The sequence below is a fragment of the Amphiura filiformis genome, chromosome 15 (assembly GCF_039555335.1).
Source record: "Amphiura filiformis chromosome 15, Afil_fr2py, whole genome shotgun sequence".
Classification (NCBI taxonomy): Eukaryota; Metazoa; Echinodermata; class Ophiuroidea; order Amphilepidida; family Amphiuridae; genus Amphiura; species Amphiura filiformis.
Genome location: NC_092642.1, coordinates 46,989,890 through 47,011,107, shown reverse-complemented (window position 1 = coordinate 47,011,107; position 21,218 = coordinate 46,989,890). Strand labels below are relative to the sequence as shown.

Below are 21,218 nucleotides of genomic sequence, written 5' to 3'. Positions count from 1 at the left end.
AGAAAAAAAACCACATTTTAAGAACATTTCTGTATTTGCTGGGTGCAAATATTTTAACATATAAATGTTATTTAAGTGTGGACAAAATATTTGGCAAAAATGTTTGCAAACATATATAGTTTACAATAACATTTTGAAAACATTTAAAAAATATAATTTGCTGTAGTGTGTTTTCATACAAAACGTTACTTTTAAAACGTTTTCATGACCTTTATAAACCCGACATTTTAATGTTATTAAAACGTTTTACCTAAACCAAAAGTCAAAATATAACTTATTTAAAACGTTTTTGTGTTTGGTGGGTAGTCCACATTTTATGGTAAAACAATCTCTATTATGTTACATTTTGAAGCTGATTTTAATATTTATATCATTTTTTGATAAGATTTTTCAATATTTTCATTTTTTGTGGGGTTTTGATGTCTTTTATTCTTTTTATGAAAACTGCCTTTTCTGCTTTTCAGTTCAGAGAAATATGTGCAGCAACAAAGTATCTCAAAACAAAAGTGATCTTTAGGTGAAGAATCTAAGAGAAATGCAGACAACCTTTCTGAAAAGAATAAATTGAGATATGATCATGCCAATACCCTTGATTTTGGTAAGTTCAGCTCCAAAAGACCCCTAATTTACTCATTCCTCAAATTCCTGGGTTTTTTTAAAACAATTTTTAACTAGAAAGCCAAGAAAGACCATTGATTTTGACTATTCGCAGCTCCAAAAGACCCCTTTTACTTGTTCGCAGCTCAAAAAGACCTATTACCATTAATGTAAGTTTAATTTCCCAGTCTAATTTATGATGTGAAAGTAGGGTGGCCACAATGCTAGCTATTGTGTGTACCCCTGCCTACATACACAAATGTATGGTGGAAATGTAACAGATTCTGCAGCAGTTGGAAAAAAAATTGGGCATTTTGAATTCCATATAATTTGTCTCCTAATAACTTCTGTGCAAACCCGACTACCTAATTAGATGGAAAATATTCTGCTCGTAATGAAGGTGAATATAGCATTTTTGTACGGTCACGCATAAAAAAGTTACGCACAAAATAATTTTTTGTCATCAAATAAAACTATTTTCCCAAAGATGTACAATTATGCTATATTCAGTTTTGTAATCTAGACCCTCAGAGCAAAATCCTGTGCGAAAATCAGACAATTTGGTTGTGTGGTTTAGGAAATACAGGCCTTTGAAGGTCAAAATTGGCACATAATAGCGCCCTCAACGGTGAAAATCACACATATTTACCTTAAAAGTCCTGGCAAAAGAGTTATTTTTGTGATTTCAGCCATTTTAAAAATGTTGTAAAAAAGCAAATATAGCAATTATGACCCTGGATTTTTAATATTTGCATAAATGAACATTAAATAAACAAAAACAATACATCTCATGCCTTCTTTGGCTTTATTCCCACAATTATTGCTTCGTGAATATGCAAATTTATGACAAAATCAGGATTTTCCTTAAAATGGGGTAAAAATGGCCAATTTTGTGATTCTTTAAAAGGCTGTATCTTGGCAACGGATTGTCCGATTTGGTTGATTGAAAAGCTTTTTAAAATCATTTTGCAGAAGGAACAATCCTGACAGAAAAAGTAATTCCAGGGTTGGGTTTGGAATTTTCATGTGACCACCCTAGTGAAAGGGGGAATGGGAAATAGAAAAATCATTGAATATCTACAGGGCGGTCAGCATCCTAGAGGGGGAAATACTTTTTACAGGTGAAGCTCCCCGTCCTACGCCGTTTTCCAGGATATGAGTAAGCAAATGAAATCTAGAAATCCTCAAAGTTACCCTTTCTCATTTTCATAATTTTCCTTTTTCAAATAGCAAAAACTTTGAAATGGGGGAAGGGAAGCACTTGTGTTTCAAGTTGTATACCATCACTAGTGTACAAAGGGTGTAAAGCTTTTAAGTATCTCGCTTATGTTATCAAAAACAGCAAAAAATGGGGTAAAAAGGTACCTTATTCACACAGATGTTACTCAATACAAAAATCAGTTGAAATGAAGGTAAAATTCTGGGTAAAATGGTTCTCAAATACTCCTCAAAACATAGGCCTATATGACTACCGGCTTTTTGATGTTAATCACAACTTAAAACATAAAAATAGGCCGGGTAGAAAACAACCACATAGTAGTATAGTAGGCCTACTTGCTTTGGGTCCATTTTCAACTGATGAAAAAGACTTGCTTTTTGAAAGGCTTTGTACGCGGGTGATATAAAACTTTCTGCCCAGCAAACACAAAATGTTTTACAGAAAACGTTCAAATGTCGGGTTATAGGGTATAAAATGTTTTAATAACATTCTAAAAACATTTTCGAAAACTTGATACAAAACATTCTAAACAGAATGTTATTTTGGGCTTGAAAGAATATTTTGCAAAAATGTTTGCCCAAAATATTTGCAATAACGTTTTAAAAACGTTTTCATGACCTTTTATATAACCCGATATTTAAATGTTATTAAAACGTTTAGAAAAAAAAACACATTTTAAGAACATTTCTGTATTTGCTGGGTGCAAATATTTTAACATATAAATGTTATTTAAGTGTGGACAAAATATTTGGCAAAAATGTTTGCAAACATATAGTTTACAATAACATTTTGAAAATATTTTAAAAATATAATTTGCTGTAGTGTGTTTTCATACAAAAGCGTTACTTTTAAAAGCGTTTTCATGACCTTTATATAACCCGACATTTAAATGTTATTAAAACGTTTTTACCTAAACCAAAAGTCAAAATATAACTTATTTAAAACGTTTTTGTGTTTGGTGGGTAGTCCACATTTTATGGTAAAACAATCTCTATTATGTTACATTTTGAAGCTGATTTTAATATTTATATCATTTTTTGATAAGATTTTTCAATATTTTCATTTTTTGTTGGGTTTTGATGTCTTTTATTCTTTTTATGAAAACTGCCTTTTCTGCTTTTCATCGTAATTCTGCTTTTTTCCGCAGAAAATCTGCAACACGGAAAACTTTGGGCAAACAATGAGTAGACCTTAAATTAAGAGTAAATTTCTCTGAATACTAGTGGAATTTTTTTTTAAATTTAATTAGTAGTACCCTAACTTTTTCAAAGTACATGTGCCTATAGTTAGGCCAAAAAAATAAATTGTTTGGTTGCCCTTCCAAGAAAAAAAATTGGAGGGTCGGTAGGTCGATCCTTTTTTTTTTCATGGGCTCTTCCTCCATTTTCCCTGCAGTTTGAAAATTGTACATTTTTGGACTGAATTTAAACGGAAATAATTCTGGTTTTTAATCAAATGTGCATTTGATAAATAAAATTAGTTAATAACAAATATAAAATGTCCCTGATTCTGTCCAAATTTAAAGTTTCTTCTAAAAAGTGATTGAAAAAAAACCCTAGCCAAAATTTCTCATTTTTTGGGTCGGTCTCTGAGGGGCCTTTTTTGGCCTTATTTACGGTAATACCAAGAAATGGTCTAGGCCTTTAATTTAAGGAGAGATGCCTGAGTTTGCATACGGCCATGCTTTTTGAGTTGGGCCGGTAATGCGTTACATGTTTTCGCGAGATGAAAATTGCATGTTTTTTCGTTTGGATATGCTTATCTTTCACATATTATACCCAACATGTATAAAAGTATACATTTTCTTGCTGCAAATGATCCAAGGAATCCAAAAATGCACTTTAAAATGGCACAGGGTGTACCACTAAGGAGTTATGAAATTGAAAATACCAAATATTTTAGGAAAAAATGTAAAATTTGACAAATTAAAAAAAAACATATTTAAAAGTTCCATATTTGAATTCCTCTCAGTCAGAGCTTTAAATACATATATAACATCATAGGTTTCAATAATATTAAAATGATTTTGCGCCAGCCTCTTTCAAGGCATATTTTCCCATTGACTTCAATGTGTAACCCGAACGGAAAATAAAATATGCAAAATTGCTTCTCAAAGCAAATTAAATTACCTGGAATATGATTGTATGGTGGTATAGTATGCAGTTTAAAGTGCATTGTAAAAATGTGAAAAAAGAAATGGACCTCTAAGCATCATATGACCCTTGGGGTCACTTTTATTAAATTTGCTCCTCCTGATCCTCCTCCTCCTGATCCTCCTCCACCCCGCACATTATGCTAATTAGATGCAAATTATTCAAATGTGAATAACTTTTTACAACTTTTTGAAGGTTTACTGTATTGGTCTCATCACAATCTTTAATTTGACACCAAATTTAACTACATAGGCTGCATATTAACTGAGAAAATTAAAAAGATGAACCCTAAAATGTCGCGCGCATGTAACATCTCCACCTATTTACTGGCCCAACTCAAAACGCATGGCCATACAATAATCAAAACAATAATGAAACTGATAAAAGCAAGATCACAATTATTCTTTGCTGATTCTATATAAAGGGAATTAGATAGCAAAATGGATGGAAATGGGCCAAAACGGATCAAAATGTATAAGAATGGATCAAAATCAAGAATGAATTAACATGCATGAAAAGTTGGAAAAAGATAATAAATATCGGTAAAAGCTTAAGTTAAAGGTTTACTGCAACAGCTAAGTTCAGGTAGTCTGTAGCCCTACTGACTTTTCAGAGGTGGGCAATAAACCGGGGGGGGGGACACTCAACTTTAGAAGTGACGGGTATGTGCCTACCGGTGTCGCTAAGTAGGGGCCTATCGGTAACAAAGCGTCATTTTAAAATAGGGGGTCATTGGGTACAAACAATATAAAAAAGGGGGTCATTGGGTATAATATTTTGAAAAAAGGGGGTCATTGAGTATAAGATTTGAAAAAAAGGGTCATTGGGTAGAAAATTTTGGAAAAATGGAACAAAATTTTGAAAGTTTCGGCATAATTTTGAAAAAATTGAGGAAAATTTGAAATTTTCGGCATTATTTTGTTGCATTTTGATGATGCTCTTCTAGAAAACCCATAAAAGGGGGTCATTGGGTAGCCGCAACCAAAAAAAGGGGGTCATCGGGTATAGTCGACTTCAAAAGAGGGGGCCTATTGACAGGCACATACCGTCACTTCCAAAGTTGAGTGCCCCCGGCCCCCGGGCAATAAATAAATAAATTTTGAATTTAGTTCATGAAAGTCATGTACAGAAAAAAGAAAAAAAAAATATATAAAGAAATATGTTGGTAGCTCGTGGGTAGTAATTCAGTTTCCCAGTCTGTATGTAACACAGACTAGAATAGAATGAGCTAAAAACTCAAACAGTATCCATTGACCAGCAGGATATGGATATAGGCCTACTATTAATATTCTTACTTCAATGATTAAATATGTAGGCCTAATGCAAATTAACAATATAGCACAGGAGAAAAGATACAGATAGCTACATCATGTAGATAGGCCTATAAAATAAGATAAAGACTAAAACACTAAAACATGACGTGCCCATAATATTACCTACAAAAAGTTCAAATTATTATTTGCATACAAAATTTGTACAATTCATTACTGATTTTCACTATTTTCTGTCATTTTGCTCTAAAATGTCAGTGCTGCAATATTTTTTTCTATTAAATTCTACAAGGTAAATTTTAAAATATTTTGGCCAGCCTGCACTTATCAGTTTTTACTCTAACATGCCTATACATAGGTCTATAAATTTTATAAAGACAATAATGATTTTATCATAATTGAGGCCTTTACTTGAAATCAGTTCAGAGATGTAGACCCTATATAAGCATAACTTTAAGAAAATGAAATAAAATATCTCTATTCATGAATTATTAAAAATCCTAGAAGATAAATAATAGAAATGGTTTAAAATAACACTTAAAAGGTTTGGTTGGAAAAGAAATGTTACAAATTTAGAGACAATACAGAGATCCAACTTCAACCCCGACTTCAACCAATCATGAAAACTGGCCAGTAATTTCAAGAACTCCAAAATATTATAAAAATCATTAAAACACTTTATTTCTAAAGTATTTTTAATCTTTAATAATGTTTCTGGTCAAAATTATTCACAGGCTTAAACTCTTAACCATCCACTCTAAGTGTGAATAAATGAAACCACATTAATTATGCTGGTAATGTTAACTCTTCCAGACCATGGCCAGACCACATGTAGAGATAGCCAGGGAATCTGTCATCAAGACACATGTGTGATGAGTATAGGGTTGTTGTCAAGATAAACAGTCAACTAATTTTCAAAATGGTCCAGCTCTTGCCTGTGATTGGCTATTGGTCACTGATTTCACTCATGATTGACACCACAGGTGGTTAATCCAGGCACACTTATTGCAATTTAGCATCAGTTGGCTGGCTCCCATATACTTCAAGGTCCATAGATATACACACAAAGATTTGTGTGCTTTAGTAATGTACTAAAGGAGCTTAATAGATTTGGAACCTCCCCTAGCAAAAGCTAGGGAGAAAGTTGTGAAATTGCTGTGGCCCTCTCGGTTGAACGCCTTGAGCAATGTGCTCGCTAAGTCCGTGAGGGCCACAGACTGCGGCTAGGGTAGGCCTACCGAACTACCGAAGTAAGCATCACACCTATAAAACAAACAGAGTCGATTAAGTTGTGTCAAGTTGGGTCTTAATCATTGAGAGACGCATTTCATGGTAGTTTAAAAAGTCAGGGCAGGTATTGGGTAAAGGGTTTGGGTAATTAGAAATAGGCCTATCACGAGAAGCGCCCGACCCGGGTTGGGCGGTTCTCGTGATAGGCCTATCTCTAATTACCTATAACACCGTTACCCATAATACTTGTCCTGACCTTTCAAACTACTACGATATACGTCTCTCACAACTTAATCAACTCTTGTTTTGCAGCTGTGGCGCTTTACTTCGGTACCCATAATCTGAAAACCCATCGTTCGCCTCTTTCAAGCCCTGTCCTGCTATTGGACATGTTGGAGGACCCAAAAATACCCCGAGATTCTAGTAGTATCTGGATGTAGGCCGTCAATTCAATCGGGTTATATAGGCCTTACCATAACTGATGATTTTTATGTTAATCATGTCTTGAAAATAGGCCTATATTGGTCCGATGAGATGCACCTGTCAAGTGTTATGCTTTCCGATCGCACACCCCCGTTGATACTCCGCGATAGCACACCGCGGGCACGCGATTTCGCACCGCGCGTACGCGATAACGCACCGCGAGAACAGAGGGACGGACGGACACGCCATAATTAGTATTAAGATGGTGTTTTTGATGGAAAATTAATACCTACAAGCAACTTCCATAACAATATTGTTGGAAATGCAGTCATCCCCTTCAGAGATTTATTTCATCAGGGTCAATATGGTATCCTTGATATTTCAGAAAGCACACTTACCAATTTATAATCTTCTAATTCCTTTGGATCGATACCATTTGGGTTGTAGATGCTACCGTCCCATTCCATGACGCCGATGCAACGAGCTCCAAAACGATGTAGATATCTCATGGAATGAAGACCTACATTACCAAAACCCTATCAAATATAATACAGCATTAAAACAAATTAATGTTAGATTTCAGGCATATATTCCCATCAAATTTACAGAAAAAAATTGCAAAATGATGAGGTCGAGACAAAATCAGCTTCACCAGTGAGAATGGCAAAATGAAAGAACAATGAACACAATGTGCTATTTTAGGTGTGTTGCTAAATTGCACATGTCTGCTGCATTCTCCCTGTGAACGTGTTACGAGGAAGATTAAGGTCATATCTTCCATAGGGAGTAATTTGGCACAATATCAAACATCTAATCAAGGGATTCTGTGGCTAGAGACCACCTTAATGGTGCTCACTCAAACTTACAGACAAGGACAAGCTTTGTAAACATTTTTAATAATTATAGGTTAATAAATGTGTATCACTTGCTGGGAGTGAAATTGTACAAAATAATGCATGGGCACTGAGATTTTGATGCGTCTAATGCACAAGCCCTGAAAGAAGGAGTGTATTAGGGTATGAATGGCCCTCGAGAAGCCCCTGAAATGAATTCAGCCTGGGTAAGACATCAACAGGTCATGACCTGGGTACCCACGGTTTGGGTCACTGTCTAAAAACAATAACCCTATTTTGTACCCTTTAAACTACGCTAGCTACACTCTTATCCTGCTAGAACTACAATGCAATCAGGCAGTATTTATAATAATACGATTTAAAATAACTATACAATCTGTGCTCACCTGGATAACAAATGTTTTGTCGCCAAACCCTGGTGTAGTACCGATAGCGCTCATGTATGACGCTTCATTCACAAAGTTTTCAATGCCGTGGCCGATTCCTCTCCCGGTGGCCGATCTTCTCCCGTGTATTCCACCTTGCGTGATGGGTTTACCAGTGATACACGCATGGGCATTGATGTCCTGTAAGGAACAACAAGAAATCAACAATATTTCAGAACCTTCTGGAATCAGTTGAAATCCATACACCACTACGTTAGACATGGCCATAATCTTACACACAGGGAGAGTAGATTTCAAAAGTAGTTGCTCATTCGTGTAGCTCCATTTGAAATTCACACTCCCTGTGTGGTAGATTATTCACAATGTGTATGGATTTAACTGGATCACCCCATTCTGTCATGTGCTTTCTGTCAGTATCTTTGTTAAACATTTCTGATTTTTTTTTTTTTTAATTTACCTATTATTTTGTTGCTTGTGTTCACTGCATTTGACATGTTCAAGTTTAAGGGGTACTACACCCTGCCCAATTTTGTGCCTATTTTTGCATTTTCTCAAAAATTATAGCGCATTGGGGAAAAGTAAGATATGTACAATGTATATTATAGGGGCAAGGACTACAGCTACGGCACTGGAAAATTTATTTCAGCACAGACAACTGTTGTGGAGTTACAGTCAAAAATGAGGGAAAACCAATATTTGATCAATAAATCAATAACTACTTGCTTTGAGTTGCTGAATTTTCAGTACAGTAGTTGTAGTCCTTGCCCCTAATATACATATCTTACTTGTCACCAATGTGCTATAATTTTTGAGAAAAATGCAAAAATAGGCACAAAATTGACCAGGGGTTAAGTGTAGCTTTCAATGTTTAGCAGGGTTGTTTGATTTATATCACACCGATTTAATTCATGAATTCATCAGTTTAAATCACAATTTAAATCACTGAATTTTTAAATCAACTTTTTCCATTTTTTACCATTTTTGATATTAAATGCAAGTTAATTTCTTTCTTAAATTGACTGTTTCTACAACTTTTGGATACAATTAAAATACCTATGACGTCACTTTATCTATTGCTAAAAATTAATCTTTATGGTGCAGAATTCAACATATTTTACCCCATGATTTTACCAAAATTTGTTCTTTGACATTTTCACATGTAAAAACATGTTTTGATCTTTTTGTAACTATCTGGTAGGATTGTGCATTTGGCTAGTATTCCACTGGTACTCTTTTGACTTTATCATGGGGTATAGCAGTTCTTGGAATAAAAAATTTGATTTAAATTTAAAAAAATTTATTTAAAGGAAAAAAAATCAACAGCACTGATGTTTAGCCAGTCTATCTGAAAATGAAAACAAAGGGAACCTGTCCAAAGTAAGGCAAAAAAAAAAAAATTGTTTGTTTGTCCACGTCCGACCGACCGTGTACCCTGGTCCCGACTGTGTCTTTTTTTTTAATTTATTTTTTTTTGCATCGATGGGACATCGTATAAAACAGTGGTTAGTATAAATTTAAAGAAAGAAAATGTAAAGAAAATGAACAGTATAACATGCAGAACCATCTCATGAGTTAAACCAGTAAAGTTCTGTGTGTTTTGATTTATTTACCAGTCTTCAAATTGTCAGTTTCAAGTGCAATATCTGTAAAAAATATAAAAAAATCCGACCTACCGACCCAACTTTTTCATAAGCCTCTATGGGCAAACAAACAATTTTTTTTTTTTTGCCTAATGGGAGTGTCACTTGATGAAATCATCATGTTGTATGTTGCAAAGGATTATAAGAAGGGTAAGCTATATTCTCTGGGTCATGGTCCACTTTACGCTAGACAGATAGTTTACCTGATAGCCAAGGGTGGATCCATATGTATCTGCCATCCATCCCATTTCTCTCTCGCTGGTACCCATGTCAGGGGCTGGCACATCTATGCCTGGACCTGCGAAACGATAAAACTTATATAAGAGGATCTTCATTTAGCTACTTCTACATTTTTTTTCAAGGCTTACCTGTTTCAATAATTACAAGTTTAATGACTGCCAAACACTTATTGCTTTATCATCAAGATCTTTTTCCGAAGTTGATGTGCTGGAATTCAACATCGTACCACAAATGAGGGTGACAACTCTCTAGTCCGAAGGTTCCCTAGTCTGAAGGCTCCTTAGTCTGAAGGTTCGCTAGTCCGAACAAGTAATTTACCATTGTCCGAATTCTGTAAAAGGTTCGCTAGTCCAAATATCGGGTTCTCTAGTCCGAAGGTTCGCTAGTCCGAATAATAAATAAGGTTCTCTAGTCCGAATATAGAATAAGGCTCTCTAACCCTAACCCTTATTCTATATTCGGACTAGAGAACCTTCGGATTAGCGACCCTTCGGACTAGAGACCCTTCGGACTAGAGAGAAGTCATGCAAATGAGGCTGAGCCAATGAGGTAGAATCAAAGAGTACCAACTCCGCCATGTTTGTGTGTTGCTCGTGGTTAAAAGAAACATTGGGCAACTTTTTCTACCTTTTGCCCCGCAATTCTGGCTGAAAATTTATGGCAGCCCTGCTAATTTTATTCAATTCAATATCTTTGAAAATAAAACTGACATACCTATAAATCCTTTCTTGGCTAACTCAATACAGAATCTACGTGTAATCTTCTCCAGCTCCCTGTCGGAGTAATTTCTGGGGTTGATTTTCACGCCGCCTTTGCCGCCGCCAAATGGTACGTCGACTACTGCACATTTGAATGTCATCAGAGCTGCCAGGGCTTTCACTTCACTTTCATCTACATCCATACTATATCTTATACCTGTTAGGATTGACAAATGTGTAAATAAGAAACATTAGTACATGCATGCCCACTGTGGCCAGCATGATGGCTCTTGTGCCCACTCCTACCTGACCAGCCCCAGACGGACCCTCGGCTTCACCATTCCATTAGATTTCACAACCTTGCAGTTCAAATTCCAAGATCTAACCTTGTTAGTCATGAGCGGTCCTTCATTCCGTCTGCAGCCCGCTCATGGAATACACTCCCACCTCACATTCAAGGAATTGTAAAACGCGCCAGCTTCAACCATGATGAAATAACCGGTTAATGCCTTAATTTGTCTTGACATAATAAACAACAAATTCTGTCGGTCGGCCATCCGGGCTTCCGCTCCATCTGCCACTCTGACTCTTACTCCCCCGATCTGCAGTGCTACTGGAGTGAAACTTTGCATTGGATTGTACCCTTCATTCTTTTTGGTTTGACACAAGAAAAGTCTAAGGCCAAAAAAAAAAGGTTTGTCTCAAAGCTTGTGTGCGCGTTTGTAAAATTTCATGATTTGACAAAAAAGAAATGCAGAAATTTTTCTGATTTCAAATTTTTTTTTATAGTTTTTTCCAGAAAAAATCGGCGAAAATCAGACTTTTTTCTTCAAAATACCATGAAAAAAGTCGGGAATAAAAAAAAAAAAAAAAATTGCATTCCGCATTTGTTTTTAAATTTCTCGTGAGCTTTGAGACAAACCTTTTTTTTGTGGCCTAATTGGACATGTACACAAACGGTAAGGCAGTGAGAAAACGGATGCAATTTATAGAAAACTCATCTGACTCAGGATCAGTAAAATTGAACTTCCCATAAACCTATAGGAAGTGGAATATAAAATGTCTGCAGACTTGAAGAGTCTGTGTTTTGGGTTGATATTATGGTATATAGTCTATATCCACGGACCCAAGAGATGGTCTAGTGCAAAATCTAAATTTGCAAATTTGGAGAGTCAAGGGCTATAATATTTTGTGGTTGATTTAAAATAAAAATTTGAAAAAAATCACCAAAAAATTACAATTTTGTGTCCAAAAGAGGCAGATTTATAACTTATGGTCACTTCAGAATCTAAAAGATATAGAATTCTGAACAAAACCAATGCATTTTTTTTTGACAGGCCTACTGTAAGAAAACAAAAACAGTTTGTGATTTGATGGTATGTAAGACTCCTGGATTGACATTTATCTTTACCAATTTTAAGCTGGAAAGAAATTTTACATATCAGGTTACCAGCCCTCCCACACCAAACTAATGACCTGTGTGGCCGCATGACACATTTAGTTGTTGAAATATCTAGACATACTTGTTCTGGACACTTGTAAGTCTGTAAAAATAACAGACTTTAACCTTTGCGAATAACAGACCTAAACCTTTGCCAAGTGCATAACCTTAAATAACCCTGCCAGCTTTATTGGTCGCTTCACAAGTTGCTATAACCTGAAAGGAAGTATGTGATTATGACACTTATGCTAATTCATTGATCATTATCTCAAAATAGGCACTTGATTATTTGTCACAAACATTTCTTTATTTATAAAAAATTCTGTTCTGCTTTCCCTCGTGTATCACCTCAAAAGTACCAATGTATTTATGTACAAATATTGTCTTTATCAATTACCAAATTCATTTAATAACTTCTTTATAAAACACTCTCATACCCATAGCTATCACACAAGAAACAGCAAGAATTATAATCAAACAAGAAATACAAGGGTTTTTACTGATCAAGCAGTCAGAACCACTGGCCTATGGAATCGGTCCTACAGAAAAATGTCAAAGAAGCTAAATCATTGGAAAACTTTCAAAATACATATTGCATCTTTTTGCATCTTACAATTAATTCTTGGAGCAAGTTTTGTGTCTTGTGTGATAGTCACTTGTATTGCTTTTCTTTTTTTCTGTCTTATAAAAGGGGTGGTCAATGTTAGCCTTATTGGCCTTTCGATCATTCCCTCCACATTATTGTTTCCTTTAACCCATATTTGTAGTAATGAATCTAATAAGTATTTGTCTGGCTGTTGTTTTGATTGTGGAAATAAAGTTGAAGTTGTCTGTCTCCCATGGTTGCATTTCTTACAGCGTCTCTGATTAGTTAATGATGACAGGCTGTATTCATCTTGGTGACCAATTAAAATAAAGCTTCTAGACATTTAAGCTCAATCCTCTTCAGCCCTACCACCATTCTTACCATATTGCTGATTGGCTCAATAAATCATAATATAGCCTTCTTGTAACCAATCAGCTGGTAGTACTCATTGGGTTAAGCATCTTCCGTCCACTACCACCATAAGCAAGCTACTGATTGGTTCAATAAATCATAATAGTCTTCTTGCAGCCAATCAGCAGGTACATTGTAGTACTCATGGTGTTAAGCCCCTTCAGTCCGAACACCATTCTTACCACGTTGCTGATTGGCTCAATAAATCATAATAGTCTACTTGTAACCAATCAGCAGGTAGTACTCATGGTGTTAAGCCTCTTCAGTCCTACCACCATTCTTACCACGTTGCTCATTGGCTCAAGAGAGGGTTAAGTCTCGTCAGCCGTACACCCATTCGTACCATGTTGCTGATTGGCTTAATAAATCATAATAGTCATCTTGTAACCAATCAGCAGGTACAATGTAGTACTCAATGGGGTTAATAGCCCTACCACCATAACCAAGCTGCTGATTGGTTCAATAAATCATAAGTCTTCTTGTAACCAATCAGCAGGCAGTACTCATGAGTTGACCTTACCTCCTTTACAGGGTGTTCTATGTTGACTGTGTTGAGCTCTGTATGCTTGTATCATCTCATAAGTGCCGTCATCTCTCATGATTGGGAAATTGATACTTATAACATGATTGCAGGGTTTCATCAGCTTCAAAATTCCTTGAACCTGAAAGACAAAAATGGATTTTATTGTATGTTATGAGTGACAATAGGGTTTAAAAATGTCCTAAAATCTCAAAAGTCAGGGTCGCTCGCTCATTTTTTTTTTTAAATAATAAAATAATGCAAGTCCAAGAAGGTAAGTGATTTAAAAGGATTGGCTCATTTTTTAATAACAGACTTCTGCCTTACAAAATACACAAGCAGGCAAGACCATATATGTGACGTGTCATGTCAAAAGCAGACACTTTTGGGCAAAATCGTAAATGGAGAAATAGCCAAAAATCTGCCCGGGGTGATTTTTTCACAATTTGGGTTTGTTGCGAATTTGTGATGATGTTAAATGTTAAAAATATTGTCTGATAGTTTCAGACCAGAATATAACTGGCATCTTGTATTTTTTGAGACATTTTTCAAGGTAATTCCTACTCTCAACATTGTCAATAATATTTTCTCAATTTCCAATTTTATATTACCATAACTTACGAACTTATTATCTTCGCTTAGGAATGTCCGATTTCATTGGGGAAAATGGCTTTATGGAGCAAAATATCTCTATATTTAAGATACGTAAAAACCTCAAAATTTATAACCTGCCCAAAAGTGTCTGATTTTGACATGACACGTCACATATTACCAAATATGAAAATTCAAATAGGTAAAAAAAATTGCAACCTTAAATTTTTAGGTCGGTTGGAAAGCGCAATAAATTTCTTACGTTTGTCCTTTTAGCTTTGGCTTTTTTTCTACATATTTTGTTCCCAGTTTTCATATTTCCTGCTTAGCGTGTAATTTCCCATTTGCATTTAATTATGTTCTCATTATTTTAGCTTCCTTTTTTTATGAATTATTTTTCTCTGGCACGGAAAGTTGGCCTATGCATATGCGCCCCTTGCGTGTTCGTCACATCCCTTGTACGCCAACGCACTAACGCCAACGCACTGCCAGTTAGTTACGGTACGCCCTACCACTGAGTTTCGACAATAAAAAAGCCCGGGGGAAAAACACCCGGTTTTAACCATATTTCTTGACCGTTTTCAACCAAATGCATTTCCCGTATTATATTCCTGAATCTCCAGTATGAATTTGGCTGTAAAACTAAACGACGTTTCATAGGCCTAGAATAAATAATGAAATTGTACATTGACTGCCTCCACCTCGGGTCTCCTGATTCACGCGTCGTAGCCTTAATCTCTTGGCTGCCAACCTCGATGCAGTGGCGGAAACTGGGTAGCGTAGCTCTGCGCATGAGGGGCTAAAAGCTCGTAAGATCATTAATAAATTATGCGTTGTTGCGCATCTAGATAGCCTGAATCATTTCTTGGCCACCTCGCAGTTGGCAGAAAACGGGGCAATGTTGCTCTGAATGGTTTTTGAATGTAAACATTTATACTACACGATTCACACTGTCCTTATTACCCACAATGCCACTGCATGCGATTTTGCATAGCAACACAGCAGTTTTTTATGTTATTCTCTTAGTTACCATCAATTTGTGCAAAAACGAATGTCCGATGAAATAATGGCAATATGTACCCGATCAATAAACCACTAAATCAAAGTCGAAAGTCAAGGCAATTCGGAGAACACTCGCGCACAAGATGGGCAATCTTCCTTTTATTTATATAGATACACAATGAACTATGCACTCTAATACTGGGTATGATGTTACCTCATTAAAAATGCAGTCTTGGTTGTTTATGCACAGATTTTGTGGTTTATGTTACCTGACCCAGATAGAGCTACCCCACGTGGGTTGGGTTCAGTGAACACAGTGGGTTGGGCTAATGCATAAACATGTATGCTTGCCTATCTGTGTTATTGGTTAAGATATACCACCCACATTGATTTTTACTTCATTAACATTCATCTCAGATTTGAGATGAAAGAGGTTGAGGCTATGTGTTAAGATATGGTGGGTCACACAGGTCATTTTCAACTAGAGCAGTCCCTCTTTTCTCTGGGCAGGGCAGTCACTGGAGATCTATTATATGTTTTATGCATGGAAAGGTATGAATTGTTTATCAAAAAAAGGGGAAATGCAGAGCAGTCTAATTGACTATTTGCAATTGAAATGTACACAACACCAATGACAGCAATCATCAACAACAACATTCGAATCGAGGACTTGTTTTCACTCGGCCATAAGTGACACCGATCCACAGAATAAATGTATGCAATTATGAACATCTGCCACTTGTTTTGCTACTGTGTGATTTTATCAAGATCTTTTTGTAATCTGTCATCATCTGTTGGTTACCATGGTTACCAGGGGTTCATTACCTTGACTCTCTTCTCATCTGGTGTCATACGTCCTTTCATTGTCTCAACCAGCCTGTCCTCGGCCAAAGCTGCTCCTCTATCAAAGTAATCCTCCACCATTTTGAAGAAGTTAGGATCATCTGCAATCAAACAAATTAAAACAGATACAATGTCAATACAATGTTACATGTTACAACTGGGGAATTCCATACCAAATTGACCAATTTTGGCACATTGGTTGCCCATATCCATTATCCAATTTGTTTGTGTGTATTGTTTGGGTACCAATTCAAGTTATAAATCGCAAATATTAATATTTTGCTCCATTCCTATGGCAACATTCAGCCACCAAAATTCTAGTAACCTCACTATATCAGTTACCATAGGGTATTAAATAAAAGGCACTATATCTAATGCCCACGTGACCCATGGGCGCTGCCATACCAAGACCACCAAGTGATCAGTAGATGTGCTACAATGCTAAGAGATGTGCCTTTATTTAAATACCCCAAGACGACTGTATATTTTGACTTGGAATGATCTTAGGTTTTCTGCCATGGAATCATACAATATGGACCATTTCATATTTTTAACTGTTTAGAATACATGGCCGAATGAGAGCTTTTCTCAAAGTGACAAGAAAAAATATGATTCCGATAATGTGTCACAAATTAGCAGCTCACTGAATTTTCTGAATACTGGAGAGTGGATTTAATGATATGACCTTTCCCCCATTTGTGTAAGAACCATGCATTTTGGTGCAACTCATGTTTGGACTAAGTGTAATTAATGCAGGACAGAATGTACATAACACCAATGTACAAATCATGCCATTAGAATTATCTTGTTTACTTTATGAAGCTGATAAGACCTGAATACAAATGAAGGTCAATTAAGGGCCTCTTCTAGTTAGGCTTATCAAATTACCCACCACTATTTGCAACAAAATCCATTTTGCATGCGTCCATCTCCCAAAAGCTCACACAATAACATCAAAGTCCCCAAAAATCCAAGTAGTGGAACAGTGCCTAATTTGCATCTTACTATAGAGGGTATGCAATACTACGTCACTCATGACAGAGTCATCCTCATTTAAATAAAGTTCTGTCCTCCGTAAGGTACCACAGGGCAATTCGCATGATAATACAATAAAACAGAGAATAGGTATGAATGGTTGTGGAATCGATCTAGAGACCTGTCCCTATGTAATCTTAAGTTATCTTAGAACTGTCCTCCAACATGTCTGCCATTTCAATTGTTATACCGTTCCGGTTGGTTTATTGCATAGGGTCTATAAATAGGGGAATGTTGTATGTAGGGCTATCTATCTATGTATCTATGTATGTGTATAAAGGCTCCATCAGTTTCTATCCCAATGTCGCCAAATTCATACAGGAGATCGAGGAATATACCGAGATGGTAATGCGAAAATTTGGTTGGAAACGGGCAAGAATTGGCTGCAAAAACAGTGAAAATATGGGAAAAAACAGGGTTTTTATAAAAATCGGTTTCCAGACTACGCATCACTACAGCTGGCCGGCAGCAATACGCCAATGCGCACATAAACGGCGAAGAGCCATGCGACTTGCGAGCCAGAGATCAGTGGACATGATAATACGGAAAGAAGGAAAACTAAAGGACAAAAAGGTACATGGACGGGTCACAGGATTATGATAACGGGTGAACACGTCAGGCAGACACGCTATGAGAGGACGTAATAAATACGGGGGAAAGATGTGTGTTGTTTAAACAACATGAAGCGGTACTATAAAGAAAAATTAAATTGAGGACAAAAAGGTACGAGTAATAACGGGTTAAAGAAACTAAATGAAACGGAAACGAAACAAAGAAACTGATCAGGAAATGTAAGAAAAAAGGAAGCTAAATTAATGAGAACAGAATCTTACTATAAATAGGCTAATGTTGTATGTATGTATCTATCTATGTATGGGTATACATAAAGGCTCCGTCAGTTTCGATCCAAATGTCACCAAATTCATACGGGAGATCGAGGAATATACCGAGACGGTAATGCACTTTATTTAGTTGAAAGCGGTAAAGAATTGGCCTCAAAATCAGTGAAAATGTGGTCCGTTGCTATCCAAGGTAAACAAAAAAAGGAGTCAGTTACTAAGCTAGCCCTGCGCGTCGCACGGGCATATATATAATGCCAAGCCGCTCGCGTAGCGCGCGGGTAACGCAGCACCACGTCGTGGCACGCGTAAACGACGCAGAGTCATGTAATGAATGATATTACGGGTGAACGACCGTAGCGTATAATAAATACGGGGAAAAGAAGTGTGTTAAAAAGTACAAACAGCATGAAGAGGTAGGCCTACTATAAATAAAAACAGAAAACAAAATGAGGACAAACAGACTGTACGAGTATGTGGGTTATAGTTAATCCATGGTTAGTCACAAAATGAAACCAGGAATAAAATAGGCTAAAGAAGGAAAGAAAGAAACTCTTCAGGAAATGTAAGGAAAAAAAGGTATAATAAGATCAAGAAATTTAAATAAAAAAGCTATGTAAAAGGACAGGATTAAATAAATAACATGAAAACGGAAAATCACAAGCTATGCAGCAAATAAAAAAGAAGCTAAAAGGGAAATGTAATAGGACAGATTTAGAAAATAACAGGAACGGGATTGAATAAATAAAAAAACATAGTAACGGAAAATCGCAAGCTTAGCAGCAGAATTTTTTTTAATGGAACAAAATTGGCCCATGTAGAAGGAACTAAAAAGAAAGAAAGAAGTTAAAATGGAAACGTAGGCTTAAGGAGGGTCAGGTTCAGATAAATAAAATTTACCTTTTCAATGATTCTACCTGTTCAGTAATTCCTCCTGTTTTAGTGAACGCTCCCATTTACTCACCTAGCGGGGACTCAGCAGAAGCAGGGTGTCCCGCTAGTTAAATAAAAAACATGGAAACGGGAAATCACAAGCAGCAAATAAAAAAAAAAGAAGCTAAAAGGAAATGTAAGAAAGAACAGATTTAGAAAATAATGGGAATGGGGTTAAATAAAATAAACAACATGTAAACGGAAAATCACAAGCTAAGCAGAAGAAACCAAAAAAGAAAATGTAAGAAAAATTTGCGGTGATTGCTGCGCGTACGCATGTTTTACTGCCGTCGCGCCACACTGCAAGGTAAGTACGCAATGGCGAATAAATAAAGATTGAAATTAAAAAGGTTAGAAAATATAATGAAAATATACTGAGCGGCAGTGAGCGCTGCCAAAGTTTAAACTAATGCTTTTCAATATCGTAGCCTAGGCCTACTGGGGGTTCCGTTACAATACTAAGCAATCTCTATCTTATACAGACAGTAACTATTGATTGTGTCATCATGGATAGTAGATAGATTTTCTCGAACAATTCACAACACGAGGCGAACTCTTGAGCTTTCAGCTTTACTTGTTCTTTCCTAATCAATGCCCAGCCACCGTTAGCTGTTATTGGTGGCGTGTGCCCTATAAAGTGAATATATCAGAATAACTGATTAGTTTTTCTGAAGTCAGAAATGCAAAATCTGTCATTGTTTTCCTGATATGAGCATTACAGTAGAGGCATATGCTTTTGACGGAAATAAAAATATGAGATCCATAAGTGACAGCATCATCACAACATATTTGAACTTTATTGGCACACTTATAAAGGCTCTGCAAGGCTCACATCATGTTGTAGTGCAAGTCTGACATCTGATTGGTGCACACACATTGAATATAGGTCACATGATTGCGCAATATTACAGGTACTAATTGTTCCCGATTTTGCTCAAAAATGGGGTGGCGAAGTCAATTTGATAAAAAATTAGAACTCAAAAATATGCATTTTAGCACAAGTTTGGTACTATATCCCTGTATTACTGTATCATGGGAATAACTGATTATTTTTTTAAACATGTCGCCCTTATATTATTTTTTTGCGATTTTTCGAAATGCCAAATTTTACGTAATTTACAGATGTCACAAATTGATAAAAAAATTAGAAAAGAAAATTGAGAAGGAATGGAAAGATATTAATGTTATACCCAAGTAGGAACTTATACTGTGCATAACTGATTAGTTTTGCAAGCCTATAGCTCTTGTAGTTTTCTTGTAATCCCGATTTTTATAAATGGCAGGAATTTTTACACACATCAACATTTTAAGGGGTGGGGGAAACATTTTTACATTTTGCAAGTCTGTCCCTTAGTTAAAATGAACAAAGTTAGGTATCATATGAAAGCTCATTCAATACTGCATAAACTGGTAGGTCAAACATCACTGTAGCACCTTCCTATCAAGAGTTATGATTTTTCAAATAATTTTTTTTTGCCGAAAACGGCTTATTTTGTCATGTCAATTGTCACGAGGCATGTCATCTATGAATGATTCTATGCGCAAATTATTAAGTCAATCACAAAGCAAATGCCTGAATCCATCAAATAGTACCCTCAGCTGATATGTTAACATTTTAAAGGGCCATATCTATGTATATTGTAGACTCTATGAGTAGGCCTAATACAAAGTTGGCATGTGAAAATTTTTGTCACCCAAAAAGTGCGTTTTTCGGGCAAAATCGGCCACAAATCAACATTTTGTAGCGAAACGATGTACGATGCACGCGTTTTGACAAAAAAATCAAGTTCTACAAACAATTTTACCCTAGAAAAGACCTTCGAAATTAAACATAGCTATTTTCACTCTGGGGTGAATTTTTACACACTTTGGCAGTGAAACCTGCTTCAAATCTGAGACCATGTCTTACACTTACGGTATGATGGGAATTTAGGCATCAGCCTTTTTGACCCCATATCCATTTTCGCTCTTGCACCAAAACTTATCAAGCCGAGTCTTGAATTGGTTTGTTGTCTTGGCTTCTACTACTGTTTCTGGGAGGTTGTTCCACTCTGAAATTGCTCGGATTGAGAAGAAATTCTTCCTGCAGTTAAGGCCCTTCTTTAAAAGTGCTGACTTGTACAACTTGTAGTTGTGTCCTCTTCCTCTATGCCTCTGGGTATTCAAGGTGAAGAGCTTCGTTGATGTAATCCCTTCCAGTCCTTTCATGATCTGAATGTTTCAATTAGATCTCCTCTTAATCTCCTTTGCTCCAAACTGTACAGCTTTCTGGGTAGCTCAGATGTCTAATGCTAGGGATGAGTTTT

The 21,218-nt window shown here is 36.2% G+C and overlaps 1 protein-coding gene across 2 annotated transcripts in view; it reads right to left on the bottom strand.

Annotated features, from left to right (window-relative positions):
- The window catches only part of LOC140171737 (glutamate dehydrogenase, mitochondrial-like), a 46,651-nt gene that overhangs the window by 17,443 nt on the left and 7,990 nt on the right, over positions 1-21,218 (bottom strand). For both annotated transcript variants that reach the window (XM_072195053.1, XM_072195054.1), the window contains exons 2-7: positions 16,088-16,206; positions 13,670-13,811; positions 10,728-10,928; positions 9,977-10,071; positions 8,134-8,313; positions 7,292-7,429 (exon numbers count right to left, since the gene is read on the bottom strand). In XM_072195053.1, coding sequence (XP_072051154.1) covers positions 7,292-7,429; positions 8,134-8,313; positions 9,977-10,071; positions 10,728-10,928; positions 13,670-13,811; positions 16,088-16,206 — 875 coding nt within the window. The remainder of the gene's footprint in view (positions 1-7,291; positions 7,430-8,133; positions 8,314-9,976; positions 10,072-10,727; positions 10,929-13,669; positions 13,812-16,087; positions 16,207-21,218) is intronic.